Source organism: Centroberyx gerrardi, chromosome 13 (genome assembly GCF_048128805.1).
Source record: "Centroberyx gerrardi isolate f3 chromosome 13, fCenGer3.hap1.cur.20231027, whole genome shotgun sequence".
In the NCBI taxonomy this organism is placed as follows: Eukaryota; Metazoa; Chordata; class Actinopteri; order Beryciformes; family Berycidae; genus Centroberyx; species Centroberyx gerrardi.
In genome coordinates, this window is record NC_136009.1 from 22437553 (window position 1) to 22463997 (window position 26445).

At 42.9% G+C, this 26445-nt stretch overlaps 1 protein-coding gene across 3 annotated transcripts in view; it reads left to right on the top strand.

Moving 5' to 3' along the window:
* LOC139915234 (collagen alpha-1(XI) chain-like) overlaps nucleotides 1-26445 on the top strand; it is an 87743-nt gene that overhangs the window by 17581 nt on the left and 43717 nt on the right. For 2 of the 3 annotated variants that reach the window (XM_071903766.2, XM_071903768.2), the window contains exons 5-26: nucleotides 3469-3597; nucleotides 6836-6928; nucleotides 7504-7602; nucleotides 9943-10248; nucleotides 11379-11441; nucleotides 12779-12820; nucleotides 13154-13216; nucleotides 15441-15515; nucleotides 16029-16112; nucleotides 18190-18246; nucleotides 18919-18972; nucleotides 19372-19425; nucleotides 19826-19879; nucleotides 20205-20258; nucleotides 21197-21250; nucleotides 21353-21397; nucleotides 22236-22289; nucleotides 22392-22436; nucleotides 24095-24148; nucleotides 25464-25508; nucleotides 25932-25985; nucleotides 26094-26138. In XM_071903766.2, the coding sequence (XP_071759867.1) occupies nucleotides 3469-3597; nucleotides 6836-6928; nucleotides 7504-7602; nucleotides 9943-10248; nucleotides 11379-11441; nucleotides 12779-12820; nucleotides 13154-13216; nucleotides 15441-15515; nucleotides 16029-16112; nucleotides 18190-18246; nucleotides 18919-18972; nucleotides 19372-19425; nucleotides 19826-19879; nucleotides 20205-20258; nucleotides 21197-21250; nucleotides 21353-21397; nucleotides 22236-22289; nucleotides 22392-22436; nucleotides 24095-24148; nucleotides 25464-25508; nucleotides 25932-25985; nucleotides 26094-26138 (1623 nt within the window). The remainder of the gene's footprint in view (nucleotides 1-3468; nucleotides 3598-6835; nucleotides 6929-7503; nucleotides 7603-9942; nucleotides 10249-11378; nucleotides 11442-12778; nucleotides 12821-13153; nucleotides 13217-15440; nucleotides 15516-16028; nucleotides 16113-18189; nucleotides 18247-18918; nucleotides 18973-19371; nucleotides 19426-19825; nucleotides 19880-20204; nucleotides 20259-21196; nucleotides 21251-21352; nucleotides 21398-22235; nucleotides 22290-22391; nucleotides 22437-24094; nucleotides 24149-25463; nucleotides 25509-25931; nucleotides 25986-26093; nucleotides 26139-26445) is intronic. The other variant, XM_071903767.2, reaches the window with a different exon arrangement.

Consider the following 26445-nt stretch of genomic DNA (forward strand, 5'->3'; position numbering starts at 1 on the left):
GAATTTTTTCCATGTAACATGTTACTTTCATTAGTATATACATATCTGCACATTATAAGCACTTTTTCCAGCTTAAATTTGATACATTTGGCCACATTATAGTGAAAGACATCATATTTCAAAGATTGTTCCCCACTCTAGTTTTTCATCTCTCCCTTTGGTATTTTGATATAATTGCACACTTTATGCACAATATGATGGATGTGGGAGTCTGCTCAATGCTCTGCTAACAAGCCCCCTGCTACCCCACTACCCCGCTACCCCTCACTGTGCCAAATGCCAAACTGTACCACTGCATCTTTTAAAATGGCAGAGGGGCAGCAAGAAGCCAAAACTGAGGGTGGCATCACTCTTGAATATAAATCACACTTGCTGAAGTTGTTAAAGTTTTAAGAGTCCTGAATCCAATATAAGTACAGCAAGCCTCTGTTTTCCCTATTACTGTTATAATTTTGTAGAGTCACACACGAGGTTTGACTTTGTTTATACCATCAGAAATTAGTCCAATACGGGGAGGATGTGAAAACTCTTTATCATCTCTGCTCTGAGGCCAGCGGTAGCTAGCAGCATCTGATCAAAGTTGTGTCTTGGTTTTTGAGGTCAGCCATGTGTTTGGGGTGCTAGTGGATGAGGTAATGCACGCTCATCAGCCTATGTCAACTATGTGCTTGATGGCGATCCCCCTACCTCTGTCCTTCGGAGCGGCATTCAGAAGCACACGTTTGACGTCCCACTAGCGATGTCGTGCCAAGGCCGGATTTTATGGTCTGCTGAGGACTTGTAATATCGCCCACTATTAGGTGATCAGCTGAGGCGGCCGTCTGCCAGATATTTTCCTTTGGTGATTTCTGTTCCCAGAGGGTGGGGGCCGTGCACTGGGAGGGATACTCCGCATAGTAGACCTCCGGGTCACCCAATCCAGGGAAAATCCACAGTTGCCTCTCTGCTGTTTTAGATCTCATAGCTTTAGTTTATCAGAGTGGAAATCTGCAAGCTTGAGAACAAAAACATACCTATTGTGCTCACTTCTAGTACTCTTGCACTCATTTTCTGATCTAAAAACTAACTAAACTAAAAGTAAAGCAGCCCCTTTGAAGTATTTGCATACTCTGGAATTGGTGTGCCTCTGGTGTGTGAAATGCAGACAGATCGGGGATTCATTGATGATTCAAGACTCTGTTTTCTTCTCTTTACTTTGATCCTCCCGGCTCTTATCCTTTTCATTTTCGCCTTTTGTCTCTTTTTTGCCTGTTAAATGGTTGTTGTTACTGTATGAGATTAGGGTTAACATGTGTTGCGGCACATTGTATTTACACACACATGCACGTCATACACAGGCCCATTAATAGATTGATTGTACTGTAGCCTAGACAGATGATTTATCCCAGTGTGTGTCTGCCAGCTCACAGCAGAGCCAGGACAGTGCTGTAGATCATTCCTGGAATCCTGAGGAGGAACCTCAACTGATGCCAGAGAGATGTGCAATACAATCCAGACAATAACATCAACAAAAGCACTGAGATGCAGACAAGGGAGACACAAGGGGGTAAAAAGAGGGGAAGGGGAATGATGAGGCAGAAGTTGATCAGGGAGTCAGTGACTTATTGACTGACTGACTGACTGACTGACTGACTGGCTGGCTGGCTGGCTGACTGACTGACTGACTGACTGACTCACAAAATGAGCTAAGTGAATGACTGAATGAAGAGAGAGTTACATACAGACAGGAAGACACGGAGAGCAGGAAGCAGGCTGAAGTCTTGCCATCCTAAATGTGATGCAGCTATCTTTTTTTTTTTCTTCTTTTAACTGAGAATAGCTGTCTACACTCTGGCTGTGACTTTGGAGCCACTCATCCTAAACTATAAAAGGGACATGTGCAGAGCCAATGGGTGAATACTATAAATCTGCATGACTGTCATTAGTTTGAGACCTTCTGTTTGTCATTTCGCTTTTTTGTTCATTTTAGCAGGAGGTGCATTGCACAGACAGAAAAAAGTTTGCATCCAGTGAAAAGTGTGGCAAAGTTTGACTTAAGTGATTGATGCTAGTAGTATTAATAGTTGGTGGACTGGGGCTCAGTGAGTATCCATGCAAGTGTAGAGTCCATCCATAAACTGTATTTATGTTTATGTCAACTGGTTGTCATTCATTTGGGTTGTCCCTGTTGAGATTTACTGGTCACATATGATGCGAGCATTGGGCGGTGAATATCTAATGGGTTCCAGAGGGTTAAGCCTGTGCAGATGTCCCCTCCTGTAATTTAATGTAATCTGCATGGATGTGTTTCCTCTTTAGGGGCCACCCTGCTTGCTGGCCCCCCTTTGGCCAATGTACACTTCGCACAGCACTTAAGTTATTTCCCCATTCATTCATCCTCTTTGTTGCTTGTTCCAGGTGCATTTGGGAAAGAATTGTCCCAACCCCCCCTCCGAGGCAGACCCAGGTCAGCTGAGGTACCCCTGTGGTTGATGGGTATAGTTAACGTTCTCCACATCAGTGGCATAGAGTAGTTCCTGGTTTAGAAATTCCTTGGGAGACGATCATGCAAAAAGGGCCCTTGGCCGATGGAGGGGGGTGGGAGTGGGGATCTAATTTCCTTTTCCAAAAGCTCATGAAAAACAGACGGCCTCAGATATTCACATAAGTACAGACTTTGGTTATTTATCTTCCCATTCCTTCAGTGGTAAAGAGGGACGCTGCTGTGAAACGGGACTTGCCGTCCCTAATGGCTGGGCGAGGGGACTGTACAATAGTTCTTTTTGAAAGGCTTACAGACGCCCTCTTTGCCTTATTCCTAATGTGCATACACACACACACACACCACTAAGCCCCGACACAATCTTCCCCTCACACCCTTTTATTTCCTTTGCTGAGGCCTGCGTTTGCATTTGAATCTGCATTTTTGTGCGTCAGTGAGTGAGTGGTCTCAGACGGAGAGGAAAACCACTACGATGGTCTGATGGTAAAGCCCTGGTTCTTTCCTTTAAGGCTGGAAATGTATTTAATAGTCAGAGACTCCTGCAGCTAGTACCATACAATATCCTCTGTATTGTTTGTCACATTTAATCTTCACCAAGCTGACGCAAAGACTGCGCCGTCTGAGAAAGCGAGAAAGAATGGGCCTATGTCCTGGAAATACACATTTGGTTTCTATTCACAATCAGAAGTGGACAATGGACAAAAAAACTCTGTACTTGCATCCGCACCAATAACACCTTTTTGCTCTTCTTCTTACATGGGCACTTTTATGTAGACAGACATTTAGTTATTTTGTTCCATTGCCCAGTGAGATTATAATAACCACTGAGCTGAAGAAAATTACATTTCTCAGCTACCCAGTAACGCAGTGTGCTGTCTCTGGAGAGAAGCTGTCTCATTGTATCCCCCTGCAGCCGGAGAGGTTTGGTGACAGTGGCTTCTGCTGACAAACTCTTTCTTATCTTCTTCATCTTCTTCTTCTTCCAGGGTGACATCCAGCAGCTGCTGATCGTGGCAGACCCCCGGGCGGCCTATGACTACTGTGAACACTACAGCCCCGACTGTGAAACCCCCAACCACCACGACACCCCCCAGGCTCAGGAACCTGAGGAAGCGGTCAGTATCTGGACGGGAGTGGGGGGGGGGGGGGGGGGGATGGAGGAAAACTTATTGGGAGGGAGGGGCAGTTGTAGGGAGGGAGGGAAGGAGGAAGGAAGAGAAGGAAGGAGGGAGAGCGAGGTAGTTGGATGGAGAGAGGAAGGGAGGGAGGAATAGTTGTAGGGAGGGAAAGAGGGAGGGAGAGACGGCGGGAGGAGGAGTGAAAGTTTGAGATGTAGTAAGGATGATAACAGGAATTTGGAAAGAGGCCTAGGGACATAGGCAGAAGTTAGGAAGCAAAAGACGAAAGAGAGAGGGGAAAGAGAGGGGTCGGATAGACAAAAAAGGGTCAGGGCAGAGAGAGAAAAGCAAAAGAAATTTGTCAAGTAGATTGAATAGGAAGGACAGGAGAGGGGTGAGTTGGAATGAAAAGGGGAGGAAGGTTAGAAGGAGGGAAGGTAGAAAGAGTGAAAATGTGAGGCTTCGAGGCACAGAGGAAGGGACTGGGGGTTGGGTGGTAGGTGATATGTGAGATAGTCCAGTCAAACACACCAAAAGCCTCTTCGTCTCCCAGACCCGGCATTTTCTTAAACACTCTCATAGCATAAACAATAGTCTGTGACAGCTAATAGTAGGTGACACTGTGTTTTACAGACTCTGTCTATGTTGTAAGCGCAAAAACATTCTCTGCAAACCTAGTAAGCTTAAAACATTTGCTGCAAACATTTCCTCCCGGCTTAAGTAGTTTGACAGAGACGGAGACATAGTTTCCACATTGACCCTAACCCATTTCTTAATCCATTGTGTATTCTATTGATGGAGACACGCTCACATATCAAAAGTGATTGTTGAGGCTGAACTCATCTGCTGAAATTTGAATTTTATTGCCATTGGCTCCAGTGGATCACTTGCAGCCCCTGAAAACCATGCTCCTTTAGCCAAATCTCTTAATTGAAATACAATGCCTTGTGTTGGGGCCTCTCTTTTTTTCTTTTTTTATCTTCATTTTTTTGTTATTTTGCTAGTTCGAGCCTTTCTGCCGGCTGACATTTTCCTTCAGTATTTCACTAAATAACTGATGAGCTCACACTGGAAACTTTTCCCTTTTCCCTGCCACGAAGTCTGAGCCCACTTTGGAGTGGCCCCGTGATTTATATCGCTAACGAGTTCTGCAGGCTCTGCCCAGACTCCCAGGGAAATTTAAGCTTTTCCTTCCCCAGCTAGACTCCCAGTACCTGGAAAAGCAGACTTTAGATCCCTGGGTCACGAAAAATCAGGAGAGTCGAACCGATTCTCTGTTTGAAAATATTGGCTGTACAGCGGTGGGTACCGATCCCGGAAAATGTTGCTTCATCACCGAGTTTCTCTTCAGCGCCAAGACAAGGAGCTTGTCAATTCTAAACAGACAGCAGGGAGCAGTTGGACAGTTGCAAGAGCATTGTAAATCCAGTTTATTCATACTGTCCGTCTTGGTACAGTTATTAAAAGAATGTTCTTCCCACATTCCAGGTAAACAACATCCCTCAGTATTTGCGATACCGAACCTTAGCGATTCTTAAAAAACATCTAGCTGACTTCAAACATATACAAAGTAGGAAGGGTCATGGGTTATAGAGGTTCACAGAGCGCGGCTTTGACCTTAGCCTCTGAAGATGCTCCTTGACCTGAAACACACGATGCCTTGCAGTCGACGGCCACATGTCTGGAGTCGGGTTGAGAGAGGAAGAGGGAGTGATGCAGGAGGAAGGGGAGGGTGGGGTGGGGGTGCTCTTTTTATGAGTACACTTCAGTATTTATGCCTTTCATCCAAGTCTGTGGTGACGGCCTTCAGCTTTGCCAAGCACTTCAGCCCCATAAATCTTTATAAATCTCTCCCTCTTTCTCTCTCTCTCCCTCTTTATCTCTCTCTCTCATTCTCCCTCTTTATCTCTCTCTCTCTCTCTCTCTCTCTCTCTCTCTCTCTCAGTCAGTCTGTCAGTCTGGCCGGTCTGGCCAGGACTTCTCTCCTCTGTGACCCTTTTCTCTGGGCCAGTGAACGGAGGCCAGGCCGGCAGGCCAGCAGGCCATGGGTCTCTTATTATTTTTATGAGTTTAGCAGTTATCCTGGGACTAATATTTATTCCTGCACTGATAGAGCAAAGCATATCGGGGGCTGGTCTGCTAACTTAATCTGCCTCGCCTGTGTTTTGACTGGCGCTGCTCTATTTGAAGACAATGTTAAGAGAACTTGAACAAATAGATAGAGCAAGAGGGATCAAGATTTCTGACAAAGAAGGCCAAAAGCCAAAACTTAACATGGGAAATGGGCCAAAAAATGCAATTGGACATTGATTATTTAAAAATGCAACAGGTAGGCATTAGTCACTAGGATCTTATGTGATCATGGTGTTTATTAATATGCTTCCTCATAGGCAGGTCATGACAAAATGACTCCTCAAATGTAATTACACTGCACTTACTTGTCACTTTCTAGAATGAATGGGAGTGGCAAAGGAAATTTGTAGAGGACCAAAGTTGCGGATCTTCATTCATTCTCTCTCTGTAGCTTTTTAACTATGTTTTTTTTAAAGGTTATTCAAGTAAAACAAAGGTGAATAAGAAAGTTAACACATGCTGTTTTGGCAGAGAGACTGTTTTAAGGCCGCACCATTTTCTTTTTAATGATGATTTTACCTCCTGCTATATGCTTCCCATAAGTATTTACATGCAGTGAGTACAGACAGCATGAGCTTTCTGTTTTAAAGAGCCCATTAATGAAAGCCAGGGGCCATTGTTGGCATACTGAAGAAACAGTATAGAGGTAGATGAGTTTTCATTGGCATCACATTAACCCTCTAACATCCTGTTGGAAGCAAACAAGAATCTTTATTGCTGTTTGCTTGGTTACAGCCATGAACCTTTCCGTAGGTCATGTGAAACAAAGTGGTGGGTGGGAACGCATCACGGAATGCTCCTTTCATCCATATGCAAAATTGTTCCGTTTTCCATAATGGATGTGATATTTTCCTCATAGTGTAATTCTATTTTTATAATCCTGCACCATGTGACCATGGGATTTATAAAAAGCATGAAGACACTAAAGGTGTTGTGAATGAGATGAGATTTCTTTTGTTTGTTTAATTTCTCTTATAGCTCTTATATGCCATGTAAATAATGTAGAATATGTCTCTCAGACATCGTACTACCTTATTTACATGATTGCCCTAACTGACTGGTTGTCCCCCCCTCTCCCCCCTCTGTCCTTTTTCCTGTGTAGTACACTAACTATGATGATTATGGTGACTTCTATGACTACGGTGAAGGAGGGGTAGTCACTGATGCTCCCCCAACTGAAGGAGCCAAGACTGAGGTAACACTTACTAATACCATTATCGTGGGTGCTGTCGTGAATGTGATGCATGGGAACACACACACACACACACACACACACACACAAGTACAGACATACAGTTTCTTGTTGTCAACCTTATCCATCAACTTTTAAGTAGATCCAATTTTCAGTCCAACCTATCTCTCTTTCTAGTTCTTGTTCTCTTTCTTTCTTTCTTTTTCTTTCTTTCTTTCTCTCTCACTCTTAATCCCACTTCCTGCCTCCCTTTTGTTCTCTCATTCCGTATTTGATGTCATGGTTATGTCATCATTTTACTTTTTTACTTAACTTTTTACTAAATATGTACTATACATGTACTATATATGTAGAAATGTAGCATGATTAATATGATATTTAAGTTCATTTTAAAGATATGCTACCTACGTGTATTAAGGATAACAATATCACCTTACCTTGTCATGTTAGTGGTGCTGTGGAAGGATGTGGTGTAGAGAAAATTAATTAATTTGCATTAACAGAAGCCATCCAACATGATTTGCCCTTCTCAGATTTGTAATCCTTTACTTTTTGTGCTGTTCCTGTCCTGATTTCAGACAAACGTGGGTGGAGATTATTACACGGGTGAGTATGACTACAGCCCAGTGGACGGCAGTCAGCCTGAAACCCCCACCGAGTCGGCAGGAACAGGCCAGGTAACTTTAGACATATTTATCACTAAGATCTTCATTTTTGTCAATAGGAGGAGAAATTAAAAACACAACCTGCTTGATAAATAATCTGCAGTAAAATGAACAGTTAATGTCCTTAGAAGGAGCCAACAAGAAAAACATATTTTCTTTAATCTTCTGCCATCTTCCTTGGAGGTTGAAACCCAACTCGACTCCTTGATTGCCATGAGAACCCTTATAAAAAAAAGCATATTTATGCTTCCTTGTACTTTTAATGATACTAGAATTATACTTTAATGAACTTAAAAGTGGTCCAATTAAGTCACAAGAAGTTCAAATCTTCAAACCTTTGTACACTTTTAGTACTGTATTTGTGAGTCAATCTCAAGCACGCTGAAAATATACAGATATAAACTTAAAGTTAACTTAAAGTGCAAGTACACTTCTATAAACTATAAATTTAGTCCCAACAAGTAACAAAATTGTGCGCTTACAAGTAAACTAATAGTATGCCAAAGTTAATACACTTCTTTTAAAGTTTAAATAAAGTTTTTTTTTGTTTTTTTGTGTGTTTTTTTTTGTAATTGAAGCCACCCGCATCAATAGAATCTGGATAAAGACCGTAGTAGGCAAACTTTGTCATTTAATGAACCGTAACCAATGGAAAATCAGCAGACAGACGCATCCCCTATGTTTCTCCCATATCCTGAATCTGGCAGATCCTGTCTTAATTTGTGCTAAACCATCACATAAAACAGTACATAATGAGGAACATTCGGGGGTTAAACTAAAACAATACGGCTGTGTGCTCCACCAGCCAAATGCTTGCCGCTTGTGATGTACCTTGAGGTGGATAACACAGCTTCAGCTAGCTTGAGTCATCACATTCATCAGGAGGAGACAAGCCAGAACGCTAACCAGGGAAATCCAAACATATCCAGTCCCATTGTCCCACACTTGTCTGATTACTTAGGACTGTGATGCACCGGACAACTTTTTGGACAATTTCGTAGGGCAACATTACCCATAGAACAACGATATACAGTATGACATTGGTGGATGCTTTTATTCGAAGTGCCTTGCATACATGTTAAGCATGGGTGGCCTCAGTGGATATTGAAGCCCTGACCTTGGGGATTGTGGTTCTTTGGGTACACAGTGGTGGAATGAACTCCTGGTATTTGTATATAAGAGATGTACCATGTAATAAATTACATCATAAGTTCTTTTGGGGGTGGGCGGCAGTAGCCTAAAGTCTAGAGAAGTGGGCTTGTGGCTGGACGCTTGACGGTTTGAAGCCCTGTATAAATAAACGTTAAAAAAAAAAAGTTACCTGATTCATTACCTGTTTAGAACATGGAAGCGCTCTTACAGAATGTTTAACTTCTACTTCTCTAAACAGACATAATTCTGCCTGAGAAGTCTTGAATTATGCTGAAGTGAACAATTACTTTTGTGAGTTGTTGAGATGTTGTGAAGTTCTTCCAAGGAGATGATACACAATGTAAATTGTGTGATACAAATTGACGAACTCACGAAAGGGGTGCTTACAAAAAAATTGCATGACAGGCCCAGATATTTTCTCTCCATTCTCCCTCATCACGTTGTTAATATTTGATGTCTCATGCTGCATTTTGGGTGTAACATTGATTGACATCTCTTAACAAGCTGAGCGAGATCTGATTTCCAAGGTAATGCTTGCAAATCCCCAAAAAAAACAAAAAACAATTCTCTGCGGGAACACCGGGGACAATTAAACACCCCATTTCATGGGGTCTTTAATAGCTCAGTAACCTGAAATAATGTTTATCTGTAAACATTTGCATTTGACTTGTTAGTATTTAAGATTATGTTGTCTGAATTACCTGACAAGTCCTTCATTTTGCAATTTTACAGCATGAATGTGATATATTTCATCTACCATATTTTACTGATTTGTTTTATTTTTTGATACACTCTTAAGATGTATCTTTTTCAAAACATTGGTGTGTCTAGTTTGGGACATCACACATTTGTATTGCTTTTCAATGAAATCATATGTGGATATTAACATATGTTGAGTTGAAAACTAATATAAGTGTGTGTTGTCCCAAATTAGACACATGGATGTGTTGAACAGAGTTTTAAGACACAACTAGGTTGAAAATTCCTAAGGGAACTTTCACTTTGTTGGTGTCCAATAATGTTGGCATAGTTAAGCAAAGTGCCAAGTGCTACTGCTTTAACTGTGAATCATGTTATAAAATCATGTGAAAGTTGATCAGTGAAGCTTTTCACATGGTTTCATTTCACTAACCAAACCTCCATGTTCCCTCCCATCTCGACAACCTGGCCCCCTGCTTGCGACACTTGGATTGATCCCAGAACTACGAAGAGGAAATAGTCGATGATTACATCACCGGCGTGGAGCAGGTCGGGGCGGAACCCACCGTTGCCGTGGAAACCGCCGCCCCTGTGGACACCAAAGAGAAAGTGGAACCTGGCACTGAAATATATGACTTTAAGGAATATGACCTGAAGGAATATGAAGCCAAGGAGCTTGAGAAGAAGCAGTACGAATACGGTGATTATGGTGATTACGGCACCGCCGAGGCCAAGCCTACAGACTCGGCGTACGAGGACGAGTTTGGCCCCGGTGTTCCCGCGGAGACGGACTTCAGAGAGAGCAATGTAAGTGGAGGAGGGGGAGGGGGGCTTCAGGAATGTGGGCGAGATGGAGAAGATGCTGGTGGCATTTGTTTCATGGGGTGTTTCTGGTGCCGTTGTGTTTGTTGCTTCTAATGGTATCGGGTTATAGCTTGGAGCATTCTGCACACACACACACACATAAACACACATGGACTCACAAGCACATACGCACACCTCGTCCGTCTATCTCAGCCTTGACACAAATAAACAGATGTTGACCCAACTGTCAGCACAGCCACGTCCTGCCTCACCTCTTGACCCCGATGACCTGTGCTGTTTATCAAAGACATTCTCCTCCAACGGTCTGTCTGCGTTCCGTGACGACAAACTATGACTCAGCAACTGTTAATCTCATCAAATCCACCTAGATCATTATCTAAAACCGCACCGAAATATGTCACGAGTCATCCGTGTCTGTTGTGGCGAGTCTCCAGCCCCCTTCCTCCCCTCAGGATCCAGAGTCTCAGAGGCAGGAAGTGACATGATCCATGTCTGGCTGTGGGCTCGAGACCCGTCTGCCTCGGGTTCATCTCCACCGCTCTGTTAGTTCGCTCCACTCTTCAGCGCTCACAGCTCCATTCCATGATGGCTTCCTCAAAAAAAAAGAGTTTCTACTCCAGGCTACGCAGTATAATCTAGCGGTTTTTAAACACACTGCTGTAGGTGGTTTGTGAATTCTTCTCATGTGAAGTCATTGTGTGGATAGTGTCAGGTAACGACCCCTGCCTTTCTGCTCAGTTGGGGTCTTTTTTTTCTTTCAGTCACTGGCTTTCAGGAAGCTTAATACATAGGAGTCAGACCAAAGTCTAAATTATAGCTTCTTACAAAATGATTCTTGAGGTTGATTTTTCCAGCAGGCAGAAAAAAAAAATCAGCTTTTTCGCCTGAAGAACTGCTTAAATCCTTTTAAGCATGCACAGCTCTAGTCAGCATTCTCCTGAGCTTTTCTTAGCAGTTGTATTGCTGTATTAAGTAACCTCTATAAAAGAGAAGACACCCATTGGGGCAGGGCATCCGCTGCTTACTGGTTTCACTGTGTTTTTGTTATGTTTGAGTTTCTAACCATTGATGCTTCTGTGTAGCAGCTCACCTGGTCTGTCTTGTGCCTGTAGGTGGGTGGAGGCAGTTACCAGGGAGAGAAAGGAGAGAAGGGTGAACCTGCTGTCATTGAGCCAGTAAGTGATCAGTTATATTGTGGTTATCTAACTTCCGGTAATAGACCTTATTGCCACAGCAGCCATTTTAAACTTACTTTTCATTCGGCGTGGGAAATTTCTCGACATAGCAAGCACAGCCCAGCTATGTCTTACTGTTGTGTACCAAGATTCACATCATAATGTTGAGAATCAGACGAACATTTATCATTCCACAGATTACCCACTGAAAAAACATATTAGAAACAGACCTCAAGAGTCTGGAGGGATATAGGTTCACATTTTAAGGTAAATTTAGCCCTCTATAGCTACCGAAACCTAGCCTAGGTAGCTAGGTAGCTAACTTCCCTGCTAAATTAAAGCAGTCATTGTTATAGTTGTTGATCCCAAGATTGCTAGTTAATAATGGCAATAAGGTCATTACCCAATTATTATTCATTTGCCCCAGGGGTGAATAAATTATCTATCTATCTATCTATCTATCTATCTATCTATCTATCTATCTGTCCATCTGGCTGTCCGTCTGTCTGTCTGTCTGTTATTTGAACCAGTGAAATATTCAGATGACTGAAACACATATTTCAAAATTCCCTGTGAAGTCAGATTTATAGTTGAAAGGCTTTCATAACAAAGACTTGCCAACATTTGCGCACAATGATTTATAAGGGCCTATAAAAACCCTAAATCACATTCTTAGCATATTTTGTTGAATATATGCGTTCTTTTATGTTTTATCTGTTCTCTTCAGATATCTATTGTTCAAACAAATAAGGGCCATCCATATCTGATTGCCATCGGCTCATAAATGTGTATCTCTCAATTTCAATCAGCAATGACCACTGGTGCAATAAAAATGCCAGCACATCAAACCACATCACCCACAATGAAAGTGAATTTTAAGCCTTGTTTATTTAATCTGAAGCCCTTATAACCAACAGTCTCTTCCCTCCTGGCAAGAGTTAAAAAGCGTATGTCCTGTGGCACATAAAAGACTAGTTTCTACACAAAATGTCAGAGCACATAGGATCTTAAGATGGCCATCCTATACAATTTATCATTATAGGGTAAACACTGACCAAAATAGCAGCTGCAGTTAACTTCACCCCTCCCATACCATCTGTGCCACCGCAGCCTCCCATCCAAATCTTTGACCACACACACGCACGCATTATAGAATAATACATCAGTTAGCTGAAGTATTGTTAACTTTAGCTTGTAGCTTTAAGTAAACTCCTCAACATCAAACCCAAAGTCTCCACTCTTTGGACTCACAAAGTTGTTTTTTTTTTCCATCCTCCAGTGCCTGTGGATTTACAGCCTTCCCTAAATGCTACTGTATCCACTTTTTCCTTTTTCAGGGGATGCTTATAGAAGGACCCCAAGGAGCCCCCGGCCAAGCAGTGAGTATCACGTTCTCCCACACTCTTGCCTGCCTTCCACAGATGGAGAACAGCTAAAGGGGGAAAAATGTCTTTATGGAAAGAGCGTCACTCCTGATCGCCTGTGAAGCTTGAGTTGAGAGAGACAGTGAGAAGTGTGTGTATGTGAGAGAGTGTCTGTACAACTCTGTGTGTGTGTGTGTGTGTGTGTGTGTGTGTGTGTCTGTGTCTGTGCTTGTGTCTTTGTTGGCCTGTGCATGTGAACTAGCTGATAGATTGAAATGTGGTGGGAATGCTGGTTAGAAGTAGTTTGGATATTATAGGCTAAGTGTGTGTGTCTGTGTGTGGTTTCAGGGTCTCCCTGGTACCCCGGGCTTGCAGGGTCCCCCAGGTACCCCAGGAGATCATGGTGAGAGGGTAAGTGAGCGCTGGCCTCATTTCAGAGCGGATACCAGATGTTTTTGAGAAGCTCTGTCACCCACTCAATACACATTATGAATGTTATTTAATGTGCTACTTTCATTACACCACTAACAGCCAGTTGTACTTTTCGTCATAGCTTAAAGTAGAAAAAAGCACAATTGCACCAGGCAATTGAAAATATGGTCCAATTTGATTGTATAACAACAAAAACCCTTGGAGTAATAGTTCTCAGATTTTTGCGGGCCATAATTGATACAAAATGTACTGAAATACCAACTTTATACTCATAAACTGGCCGTCCATCTTGCTTTCGAAATGAGTGGAGTCAGCATATTTAAGAAACAGTGCTTCTGTTGTTATCCTGCTGTCTTCTCCTTTATTGGAAAGCTGTGCAGTAGAGCCTCAATGCCATGGAGTGAATAATACAATTGGACGCAGCTTGCTACTGCAGCAGTAGGGGGGGATTAGCAAGGAGTGGTGCAGGGAAACTAGATATGCCCATAAACTGTCAATATCCCAACAAAGACAAGTTCTGAGAAACAGTTGTGTTGGTATCTCACAGGGTGTGCTACAACTTCAAGGAGTTTTCTGTAAAATATGTCAACGCCTGAACTTTCTCAAACCTCCTTTCCCAGCACTGTGGGATTCCACTCATTTACTTGATTGATTGGATGACACGGAATAAGTGCTCATCCCCTCTCGAAAGCTGGATCTCAGCTTGTTTTTCCCAAATGTGGTGAACGCCCCCCACCCCTCTTTCACTGCTCTTATTGCTCGTCCGTTCTGTCTCCTCACCCTGCAAGTTAACCCTTTCGGTGCCGGCAAAGTAAAACCCAGGCACGCCTCCCCCAGCATGACCAGCGGCCCTCTCCAACACAAAAAGCTTATTGTTTCAGGGGGTCAAAGTGATCAGAAAATATTTTGGCGATGCACCCCCCTCCACCCTCTCCCTCCCCCTCCACCCTCTCCCTCCCCCTCCTTTCATTTCCTCCCATGAGAAACTGTCTTGCTGAGGATTGACAGAGCGATTAAAAGTGACGTGTTTCTGTAGTCTTGCGGTTTTCCGTTGCGTAGGGTCCGCCTAGATTGGACGTTTGATCAGCACATTTCTCACATGATCACCCCACCCCCTACCCCCCTCCCTCCTCTACCCTCCGCTCAAACACCACTTTCCCAGCCATGCAGGATCGCCATGAGCACTAGATGGCGCTACGCTTACTATAACACAGCAATGGAGGGAGAGTATTTAGCGCCTCTGGGACAAGGCAGTGGGGAACACATGGCATCAATTTGAGCCAGCAGTCTGAGACTGTGGCGTGTGACAAGCCTGCTAAAGAGATCCTGGTTCCTCTGGAAACATAGTGCATATTATTTAGACTGGATCTTTAGGATAACTTGTTGTCTTTATTGATTCATCAGGCTACATTTTAATTTAACTGATGGTTTGTTCTAACATATTATCACTATTACTCTTATAAACAAATGGTCATGCAGCAGCGGTATTTCTTATTTCAATATGACCAGCTGTGTTGGATACAACCATCTCGCTTATTAGCATAATACCTTTTATGAATTCAACTCAGTGCTTTCCTGCAATTAAGCAGACAACATCCCAAGGCCAACTTAATGCAAATACATGCTTTGCTGTTGTCATGCCTTTATTGTTGCTGGATGTGAGTTTAATTGCTTCCTGGCTAATGACAGTGACTGGCCTCAGTAGGCATTGTGCCAAACTGAATAAACACGAGTACAGTCTGTTTTGTATCAAGGCTATGGGCTCTGCTACTTGGCCCAGTGATAAAGGTTACCATGGAAAATTTCAAAGCTCATCATTGAACCCTATGTCTCATTTTTCTTAAGCGGATTAGTCCAATTACCTATTTGGAATAAGCAACAACAACACAGACTCACGCACGGTACCTTCCTATATGGAAATCATTGTTGTTGATAAAATAGGATTTTGCTGTTTCCAGATTAGGTGTCCAGTGTTTTTTAAATTTGCAATGTACTTTCAATGGATTAGAGACAAAATAGCAAAATCATCATGCTATCTGGTGGGAAAGTAGAGCTTATTATCCACATCAGACAAAGATAATCTTCTGAATTCAAAACCTTGAGGATCTGCTTCATTAACAATCAAACCATGTCAGACTTTTTCGAGAAACTCTTTGTCCTGGAAGAAGAACCAACTCTCTCTCTCCCTCCTCTTATTTCCCAGGGTCCTCCAGGGCGTCCTGGTCTTCCCGGTTCAGACGGTGTTCCTGGTCCTCCAGGTACCATTCTGATGCTGCCAGTAAGTCCTGCTCCGCCCTACTGCTGGGCTGTCTGTTTAATTTCCCTTACATACACCTCTCATCTCAGCCACTGGCCCGTGAACTTACTTCATTTAGCAAGTTTACCTCATAGCATCACCAGTAGGCCAAAGTGTGTCAGTCTTATTTGCTTTGAGTCACAAATCACTTACCTTGTAAATGTCAGCCAGTGCAATGGAGTGGAACCAGTGACTGAGGCTTTGAAAGGATTGGTGACACATATTTGTGTGTGTGTATGTCTGCTAGTGTATATGTGTATGCGTGTGCATGTGTGTGTGTGCTTGTATGCCAGTGAATATGTGTGTGTGTTTGAGTGCATACATGCGTGTGTGTGTGTGTGTGGCACAGTGACAGCTTTACAGGTGTCACAGAACACAGCAAAGCGTTTAACACACTCTCTGGGGGGCGAGGGGTATTAGATGTCTCACTCTGTAAATAGAGACAACTCAATTTGTTTTCTTATGTGTGTTTCTTCTCTCTGTTGCGGTCGACAGTTCCGTGCAGGCGGAGAGGCACACAAGGGACCTGTGGTTTCTGCCCAGGAGGCCCAAGCTCAGGCGATCTTGTCTCAGGCTAGGGTAAGTATCAGTGGTGAATGTTATCCCGGCGCAGCCTACTCGGATTAGAGGACATTTTACGAGATTTTTTTTTTTCTCGGTACACTCTAATTGACTGCCGCTTAACCTACACCCACAATCCAAAAACATAGGATACAAAAGTTAGGTTAAATACACAGGAAATAATGTGATCCTGGCGTGTTTGAAGAGCTAATCATCCTCACCGGTGCCTCTTAAACTATTGGTTGTGACCCAAAATGGATGGTTACCCGCTTACTGACGAGTCCCTTCTTAACATTAGCACCAGTTTGTTCATGAGCCTGTGCTCAAGGAGTAGACTAAAGTTACTCAATTCAAGTTTCAGGCAAAAAAAAGTTTAAGAATCTGGAACCTGTAGTAAATTATCAATCAGGGAATCACTGTTAGAAAGTCCCACTCATCTTATAAATGGTCTATATTCAAAAATATTCAACTTGCAGTCTAGCTGTACCCCACTTTACAAGTGTCAGGTTGGGTAGTATATAGGGCCACAGGGGTCTTGGCAACCACAGAACTGTTGAAAAACAGGATGCGCTATGTGGCTTTAAGCAAGGTGTGATCTAGAGTACAACACATGGAGAACATTAAATGTCGCGCGAGCATACAATGTTCACACATTCACAAAACCCGACGGAGCTGGAGCGTGGCCACAGCTGGTGTTCAGTAATGTTTAGAAAGCACTTGTCACCTTTCTATATTTACTTTTTATTCCTGAGGGGAAAAAAAATAAAATGTCATGTGTTCTAATTTCCATTTATCCTAAACATTCACACAGAGTGCTTTTTTGAGACAAATTGTTGAGCTTAGTTCTTATTGAGGTATTTGTAGTTGCACTTTGGAAATGTTCATCTATGTTTCTATATTGCAGCTATATTGTTTTAAAGAAACTTCTGCTCCAATACTGCCATTTTTCTCCCCTCCGCTACCTGCCAAGGACCACAATGACAATAAGCTAATTGATAGTTAATATGCGTGGTGAGGAATAGTGTCGGGCGTGTCTTGCTTTCCCTTTAATTATCAAATTAAGTCATTCAATCAATTATTCATGGTAAACCTGATGCAAATATATAGGTAAGTAGTTGCACATAAATCCCAGGCAATTTTCTTGACAGGTGCCAGACTGTGGTAGACCACAGTGGTAAACTATAATCAAGAACAAACTAATGTCTGCATACTGTAAGGTTCCATGCTATAGGGAGGTAAAATGGGAGTCTTGATTGTAATTGTCGCATCTGTTATGTTAGAGTTTGATGTTGTGTTATTTGATGTTGTGTTACCAAGTCACTGTTTGATACCAGTGACTTGGTATAAGCAGACAAAGCATGAATAATCGTCTAAATTCAAAATCACAAATCTCTGCTTCATTAAAGGTGCTACGTGTATCAGCAATTCATACCACATTCATTTTGAGACATTGGGAAAATTACCATAAATAAATATAAAATACCATAAACAAACATTGCCAAGAGGATTGGCAGCCTTTTACATTGTGTGCCACCAGGTCAGATTTTGCGGGAAATCTGCTGGATTGCTTTACCACACACAAAACAGAAGCCATTTTACGTTGCAAGTCATATACAATTTCATTCCAGTTCCACTACTGTAGCTGCATAGTTTCAGTGTTTCACATTAGCCGACCTTGTTGGAACGCATATTTGTTGTTATCAGTTATTGGCTCTTGTCCTTCTTCTTGCTCTTCAAAACAAATGCGCACAGAGCAACGCCAGGGAGAGGGAGGTCCTCTTTGCGATAGGAAGCAAGAGGGTTTATGGGAAATGTGGTCTGAATTTTGAGAAACACAAGATGATACACGTGGCATCAAAACTTTCCATCTCTTTCTCCATCAGAGCAAGAACAGATGCTCTGAACATCGCTTCACTGGATGCTAATAAATTGACTGCAAAGGGAGCCTCATAGCATGCAGATTTGGCTTCATTCCTAATTCCCTCTGTTTGATGGGAAGAAATATTGTTTGATTTGTAATTGGTGCAGACAGATGTAAATGTAGGAGTGTCAACACTGCCTGGTTGTTTATGGGTTGTTTCTGTCCAATCCACAGCTGGCCATGAGAGGTCCTCCGGGGCCAATGGGCATGACAGGAAGATCTGGGCCTGTGGTGAGTAGCTTTCACCCCCCCCCCCCCCCCCCCCCCCACACACACACACACACACACACACACACACAGACAGACACCCACACACACACACACACACCACTGATCTACCTACCATCCGCTCATTTCACAGTTGATGAGAAACACAGGGTTGATGAGAGCTTCTTCCTGTGAAGGGTCAGACTCAAAGCATTTCATGCCGTAACACACATACACACACACACACACACACACACATACACACACACCACCCTCTTCCCTATCTACCCGTCTAGAGGTTTTGTTCAACAAGTATCTTATATGCGGACTGAACAATTGATGAAAGCAGATGTCACTTTCATACGGAACAGACAGAGCAGTATAGTCTCACACACACTCTGGTGTATTGATGACAGCCTGAACTTTGTTCTTTTGTCGAGTGTCTCCCACACTAGCGTTGCCTTCATGCCTTTCTCCAATAATACATCAGTGCTACACCACTCAATACCCTGTAATCCTGGGATACTGGAGGGAATTTGTGTATATGAAAAGATGTTCTTGGAGGTCTTGCTGTCCTATATTTGTGTTCCAAGTTTGAAATCTTACATTATCTGTCTTGGATTTGCATTAGTTTCTAGTCCAAACCAGATTATACTGGTTTCTAAGCAGTCTTCTCTGTGTATAAATCTTTCCTAGGGAGGTCCTGGTTCTTCTGGACTTAAAGGTGACAGCGGCGACTCCGGACCACAGGTGAGACGGGGACCTTCTCTTTTTATGCGAAAAAGGCGATAAGATAACGATAACAAATTAATATCGAATGTCAGATACTTTCTGGCTTACTGTACATCCCATTACGATGACACAAAACTAAATCAAAATGCAATAGGATATTTACTAGCGTTTGTACATATGGGAGCAATAAGTTAACAACATATTTCTGAGATCTATCGAAGATGTGCAACACTAAACTTGTTTTTGTGTCATTAAATATCCTATTAAATATGCCAATGATGCACTCTTCATTTCATTTTGGTTAACCCCTTGCCTTTTAAGCCTCCTTATATGCCCACTTTTTTACATCTCAACAGAAACAAATAGTAGCACGAAGAATGTTTTATGTTTTTAAATATTCATATATTTTCTCCTCAGGGACCCAGAGGTCTTCAGGGTTCTACTGGCCCACCAGGGAAAGGAGGAAAGAGGGTAAGAGCAAATTCCACACAGGCTCAAGCCAGGAGGAGTTTATACTCTGTCATCTGTGTTATGATTCATCTTATTCAGTTATTGCAACAGCAGAATAATTTTAAATTCCTAGATTTCCAACATTACAAACTATCAGGAGTTCAAGGATCAAAGCCACAGCGACCAGAGAGATGAGCTTGTGTAGTTTCAAATATGGCCTTATTTCAAATAAGTCAGCTGCACCCAATAATCGTCTCTCCGTGTTGTGTAAATTCATAAAGTCATGTTTATTTAACTCTAAACTAGTTAGAACAATGATAGCATCTTTACTGTGTTTATTCTCCACGACCGTCCATGATGATTGGATATGCTTCTAATGTGATTTGCATGTAGAGTGACATGATATTTGCGTGTCCTCCAGGGTCGTAATGGAGCCGATGGCGCCCGAGGAATGCCAGGAGAGGCAGGAGGCAAGGTAGATGAAAACCGGCCGCAGCATCACCATGCCCATCGCTGTTCAGTCATCCAACCTCGGCCTGCTGCATTTGAAAAGTTTTGTTCCAAAATGAGATAACTGGCCATTTGAAAAAAGTGGCACCTACTCTACTGATTGATAGAACAGAATTAAATCAAATCAGAGCGCTCTCTTTACTTATTATAGAGGCATGTGATAACAAACTTACGGTATTTTTTTGTTTTGTTTTGTTTTTTTGTTTTTTTTAAACAACTTTTGGAAATTTGGAATTTTGGAAACAAGCTCTTGCATGCGAACCTAACCTCTTGTTATTGTGATGTTCCAGGGTGACCGCGGTTTTGACGGCCTCCCTGGTCTTCCTGGAGAGAAGGGACATAGAGTAAGTATGAAGGGTGTAGATTTCAGGTCTGGTGAATGACCCTGGTCAGGGGACTCAGGAGAGTTGCATGGCCGCCATACCCATTGGCTTGCCAAAGTCTTTTGAACACTTGCATGGATCGTTTACTCTCATGTCTTGAGAGAAAGAAAGCTATCAATCTACAAAGGTCACAACCAACAGTCCTCTATTATTTCTAGTTCCAAACATTGTCCCTGATCTGACTCTCTGCCGCGCTATACCCTGTCCTTACTGCAGGATCGGGGCTGATTGGTAGTTCAAAGGCCACCTCCCATCCATCTCATGTACACATCAGTGTTGACAGATGTGAATTTTGAACCAATGGAACTCATTATAGCATTTGACCCAGTTACAGAGGGTGGGACTGACTCCAGAACCACTTGGGTTGCCTTTTAACCGGCCTATGGAGGAGAACACCGAGTGCTGAGTTTGGAGTTTGTGGAATTTGGGCCTATGCAGAGAGCAGAAAGAGAGAGGCCAAGGATCACAGAGAGGGTATTTCTAGACAGACTCTCATTCCTAATCCTATACTGAGTAATTACAGGGCACCAGAGGCAGGCCAGAGCCTATAGGCCACTATAAATAGAGGAAACAATATGGGTCCACGCCAAGGGTGGTGGCCATGATTTGATTAAAGGCGTTTTTGTCGTGCTCTCTTTTCAACTATTTCATTCTATGTTGTCATAATTTTTTTTACCTTTAGTTCCTTTCGCTTTTTAGAACAGTTCAATCACCATATTTCAGAAAGCATAATTAGGAACCTTCTTTTCTTGGCCGTTGTGGGGATCCAAGCTTGTGACCCTCTGCATATGGGACAGTCTTGCTAACCTCCGGGCCACCCTGCCACTCCCGCTCCTTGCTGATAGTCTGTTATTTTCTTTCATACATGTCACTGATCATCCCTCTCTCTTTCTCTCCAGGGAGAGCACGGTCCTACAGGACCTCCAGGACCCCCAGGAGAGGATGGCCAGAGAGTGAGTAGTGCCTCATTCCCCACATGTCCCTCTCCGTTGTCAGCAGTCTTCCAAATCCCTCTGCATTCCTTAATAACCCACACTTTCTTTTTCTAACCGTAGGGCGAAGATGGTCAGATTGGACAGAGAGGTGTGGCTGGAGACAGCGTAAGTGTATTTGCTATCATGTCCTAATGCCAGTGTGAGACGGGTTTGCAAAACTGACAAAAATTGACCTGTCAAATATAAGACCATGATGAAGATTACCTGACCCCTTTGTTCTGCTTCTAAACACACACACATACACACATACACACACACACACACACACAAGCACACATACCAAGCCACATACCCTCATCTTTTGCTCAACACTCATTATGACAATTACTTAAAGAGAGAGCCCTGCCCTCCTCTCTCCTTACAACTCTTGTAATGACATTCCTGCCTGCAAGGCCCATCACGTTTGTAATCTCATCCTTGCCAAGCCAGAATGGGAGTGGATAATAGATCAGAAAAGCACTAGGGAATGTGTTGTTACTCATGAGAAATGGCCATAATTTCCCTAGTTCAGATTAAATAGACCATAGCGTTACATGAGAAATGGTTTTGCTCCCTGCCGTACCCAAAATAACATCGCTCATTTAACCAAATATTTGCGTACCATTTCATCACATACTGTCCATAAGATGAAAGAGGGCAGTAAATGCTCGGCATTAAGCGCATTAGTAAAGATGTTGAGATAAGAGGCAGCTTCCATTCTCCATCCCAGAACTGCACCTGCAGTTACCACATATCACCACATGAGGTCAATATTTTACATGCTCAGCTCAAGCCATTTCTAATGTTTTTCAGTGAACTTGGATCATGTCAGTTCTTCATTGCCTCCCTACTCCTAAAGAAAACACAGTATCAGACAACTAATCATGAATGAGCAGCTTTACCTTTATGTGTAGACATTGTTTTTACTTTATTTTCTCTAACCTGTGATTGTTTTGGTATACAGGGTCCTAGAGGTTTGCTCGGCCCCAGAGGGTCTGCAGGTCCTGCAGGACAGCGTGTATGTACCACTCTTACACCACTAAATGCTAATATTCCTCAGAACCTGCACTCTGCGCTACATGTGTTTGCAATATTCATTGTCATATTCTCATCCCTACAGGGTCTTCCCGGACTTGATGGCCAATCCGGTCCCAAAGGAAACATGGTGAGAATTTCTTGCTAGAATATTTTTGCATGTTTCAAATATTTATCTGGAGAAAGTTAGAAAGTGCATTGTCGAGAAAAAAAAGAAAGAGACTCGTTTCTCACACATTTCCCAAGACTACCCAAGCAATTAGTGTGTCGTTTGACCTGAGGCTGATCTCGGGTCAGTGACCCTCAACCTCTGTGTAACATGACAACAGCGGAGGTCATAGTTCAGTTGCTGATCAGAGATGGGAGATGGTGGCAGGGTGACTCTTATCATAGTTGGCAGTTTTTGCCATAAACAACAAGGTCTGCTGAATGAACAGGACATGATGAATAGGCCTCTTGACCTTTAGTAAAGGATAAGAGGGAAAAGCCTGTCTGTACATGGTCCAGCCATGCGTTCAGCTCTCTGACTGTCACAGTGGGACGTTTGAATGAGGGTGATAGGTCATTGGTCAAGACAGCTGGACAAGCCCACTCGTTTTCTGTGGTCACTGAGTCACTGAGCCAAAGAAACTAGCAGCTGTTGAAGAGACACAAAACAATAGAAATTACTCATACTTCCGGGGAGATTTTCTTGAAGGTTAGTTTTGATCTTGAGGCGATTTGCTAGTTACACTCTAAAAATAAAAAGACTTTGAGGAACTTTTAAAGGTTCTTAATGTTGCAATATCAACAGCAGAACCCATACCTAGTAGAACTCCTTCATCAAGGGTTCATGAACCCTGACGGTGCCTCACCAAATCTCTAACATATGGGTGTTTTTTTAAGGAACCCTTTAGCGGTATTTTACTAGTGAGGAAACCAAATGTGTTTATTGATTCCATTTGGATCTTAGAGGAACGCCTAATGAGCCCCCACGTTTAGAGTGAACATTTCAGTGGAAGTCCCGCTAACAATCGTTGTGAGTCAACCTAAAACCCTCTGAATCAAGCATTTGTTTTGTGTTTGTTGTAACAGCTGTAGCAGACTGCTTCCCAGAGGTCTCCTCTTTTTTTATTTGTTTGGTTTGTGACACACTAAATCTCAGCAGGGATACGAAACAACCCACCATTCCAGTTAGTCCTATTATTCCTAATCGACACCCATTGACCCACAGCATGTATATGGAGCGAGCTGTATTTCATAACCAAGCTTAGATTTTGACCAGTCACCAGATTTTAGGACTGTCTTTGATAAGAAATAAACGCCAGGAAATAGACAGCTCTGTTCCACGAGCCAGTGTATTGAATTTCTCTCCATTTGAACCTCTGTTTGTTTCACATTCTTGACATGGTTACACAGATTGGATTAAGCCAATTCGTCCAATCTATGTAGGAATCCATCCAAGCCAGTTCACTCAGTGCTCGATTGTTTTCACCTGGCCCAGCACCACTTTTCTGACCTGGGAATACCATGTTTAATTTAGAGGCCGTTATACTTAAAGTACAATGGAGCAAACAAAATGTTTCACCTCCTGGCTTTGTCAGGTTTGTTTTTCATTGCTCTCATACTTGAATTAGACTTATAAACAAATGCTTTGGCAATATTGTTTCTTTCTCAAAAGTCATGTAAATGAATAGACTAGAATACAATATAATACAATGGAATAGAATACAATAGGATAGAATCCAGTGTCTCTAAAGGAAATATTAATGTTTTGCACACTCTCTTCTTTTCTTTTGTCCCATACAGGGTCCACAAGGAGAGCCAGGGCCTCCTGGACAACAGGGTATCCCTGGCCCACATGTAGGTTTCCCCTCTCTCTCCCCTCTTTTCTCTCTCTGTCTTTCTCTCTCGCTCTTTCAGATCTCTCTCTCTGTCTCTCTCTGTCTTTCTCTCTCGCTCTCTATCTCTATTGCTATCTCTCGCTGTCTCCCTTGCGCTCTCTGTCAGTCTTGGTTTCTCTCTCTCTTCTGCTCTGTTTCTCCTTCTTGCTCCCTCTCCCTCTCCCTCCATTCATGTCTCCCTCTCTGTCTTTATTGCTCCCTCCCCCCCCTCTCCTTTTCATGCTCCATCCATCCTCTTTGCCATATCTACAGTTCGATGGGGAGTACTTTGACCTCAGATGATCGCTCGCACTTGTGTTTTCTTAATCATGCAGCTCCTGCCATATTTTTTTTTTCTTTGCCTCTCCTTCGTTTCTCCTCTCTCTCCATCCTTCATTCCCCAAATCTAGGCCACTCTGTGGGGCATCCCGCAAAACTCTGGGAGTCTCACACCAAGACAGAGAGCAAAGAGTTTACAGTTGTTCACCAGCACTGGCTCTCTGCTACCAAACAAAAACATCCTTTCTGTCCTGCTGAGATGACACACATATTGTACAGATTTGATACTGCTTAACCCAATTTCACTGTCCAGTTGATGGCTCGGTGAAGAATATTCAACTTTGGAAGCATCAGTAATACAAAACAGCACACCCCATGTTGTAGCCAGGGGTAGATTACCACTGCCAGGTAAAATTCTCAGACCTGCTGACGCTGGATAGGATGGCGCCATGCCACTGGAAAGTATTAGTAAAAGGACCTATCCTGATGGTATACAGGTTGAATAAATATGTTGTTCATTTTAGTCACACCTGGCTAGTGGGAGATTCATGCCTTCCAGGGAAGGCATTAGCCCGAAGAAAAAATAACACAGCTCGTTTGCTTTAACTCGTTCATACCTTTCTATTCTTCACGGGGCGAGTTTGCGAGGAGTCTACAAGACGTGTGACTTGAAAATGAGCGTGGTTTCAAGAAACAGAACGGTCCTCCCTTCGCACAGCTGAATGAACACGCTTGAACAGATTTGAATGAGCGGTGTGAAGTGGCCAACCAACAAAAACAATGTTGTGGTTTTGAATGTCAGGAAGAAGGTGAACAAATTACAAAATAAACAAATTACAAATGCAGTACACGATGAAAATGAGATATCGGCTTGCCCTAACTGAAATAGCAGATGCTCTTTTCCCCCAAACGTACCACTTCATTTTGAATATCCTGTAAGACTAGTTTCGGAAAAAGACCTGAACTGAATTTGGCGGACCGGTCTAATAACTGATCTATTCTCCATTGGCTTTCAGGGTCTCGTTGGTCCTCAAGGTCCGATCGGGCCGCCCGGTGAAAAAGTAAGTGTGAGAGCGAACCCACGCACCCACTCAGTCCCCCCCCCACCCCGACTCTGTCTCCCCAATAAGTGGATTTTTCAGTCAAGCCCTCATAAGTGATTCAGCAGATACCCTGCTCTCCAAGCTATAGGCCTTTATTGGCTCTCTGCACATTGACGGAAGACAAACACACACACACACAGGGATGGACACACACACACACACACACATTATACATGCAACCCTACGGCTATTCCTGCACAAGCACTTACATTGTCTCACTGAAAGTATTTTGTCAGTGGTTTTGTGGATGCTTTTCAAACGTATGAAGATTTGACAAGCTTCAAACTGATATTACGGGTACAGACAATGAGGAATGCATCTCTCTCCCTCCCACTGTCTGTCTCTCTTTCTCTCTCTCTCTCTCTCTCTCTCTCTCTGTAGGGACCTCAAGGTAAACAAGGTTTGGCCGGCCTGGCTGGTGCTGATGGTCCTCCTGTGAGTAACACTTCTTGGTTCCTGACATGCATGACAGTCATTAAGTCAAAATGCCAAATCACAAGGCGTTGAACAGCTGATAAACTGAATATATGACTTCTTTTACAGGGTCACCCAGGCAAAGAAGGTCCTGCAGGGGAGAAAGGAGGACTTGTAAGTTGTATCAATTTAGTCATTTTGCTTTTTAGGGTGATGTATCTCCTTAATTCTCACAGATTCATCAAATGTGTCAGTACATAGAAAAAGTCTGCAAATAATTTAGCAAAAAATAGTATTTGCTGAGCCTCCATGGCGTACCAGATTGGTGAGGTTTAACACATCCACACAATTCAGATTGCATCGGGTAAGTTGTCAGTCAAAGTATACTAAATTTACTTACACATACTTTTTTCTTGTGATTGTCTACACTATGTGGCACTCATTGTGTTGTCCTATGTGGTAACCACACCGATCTGGCACC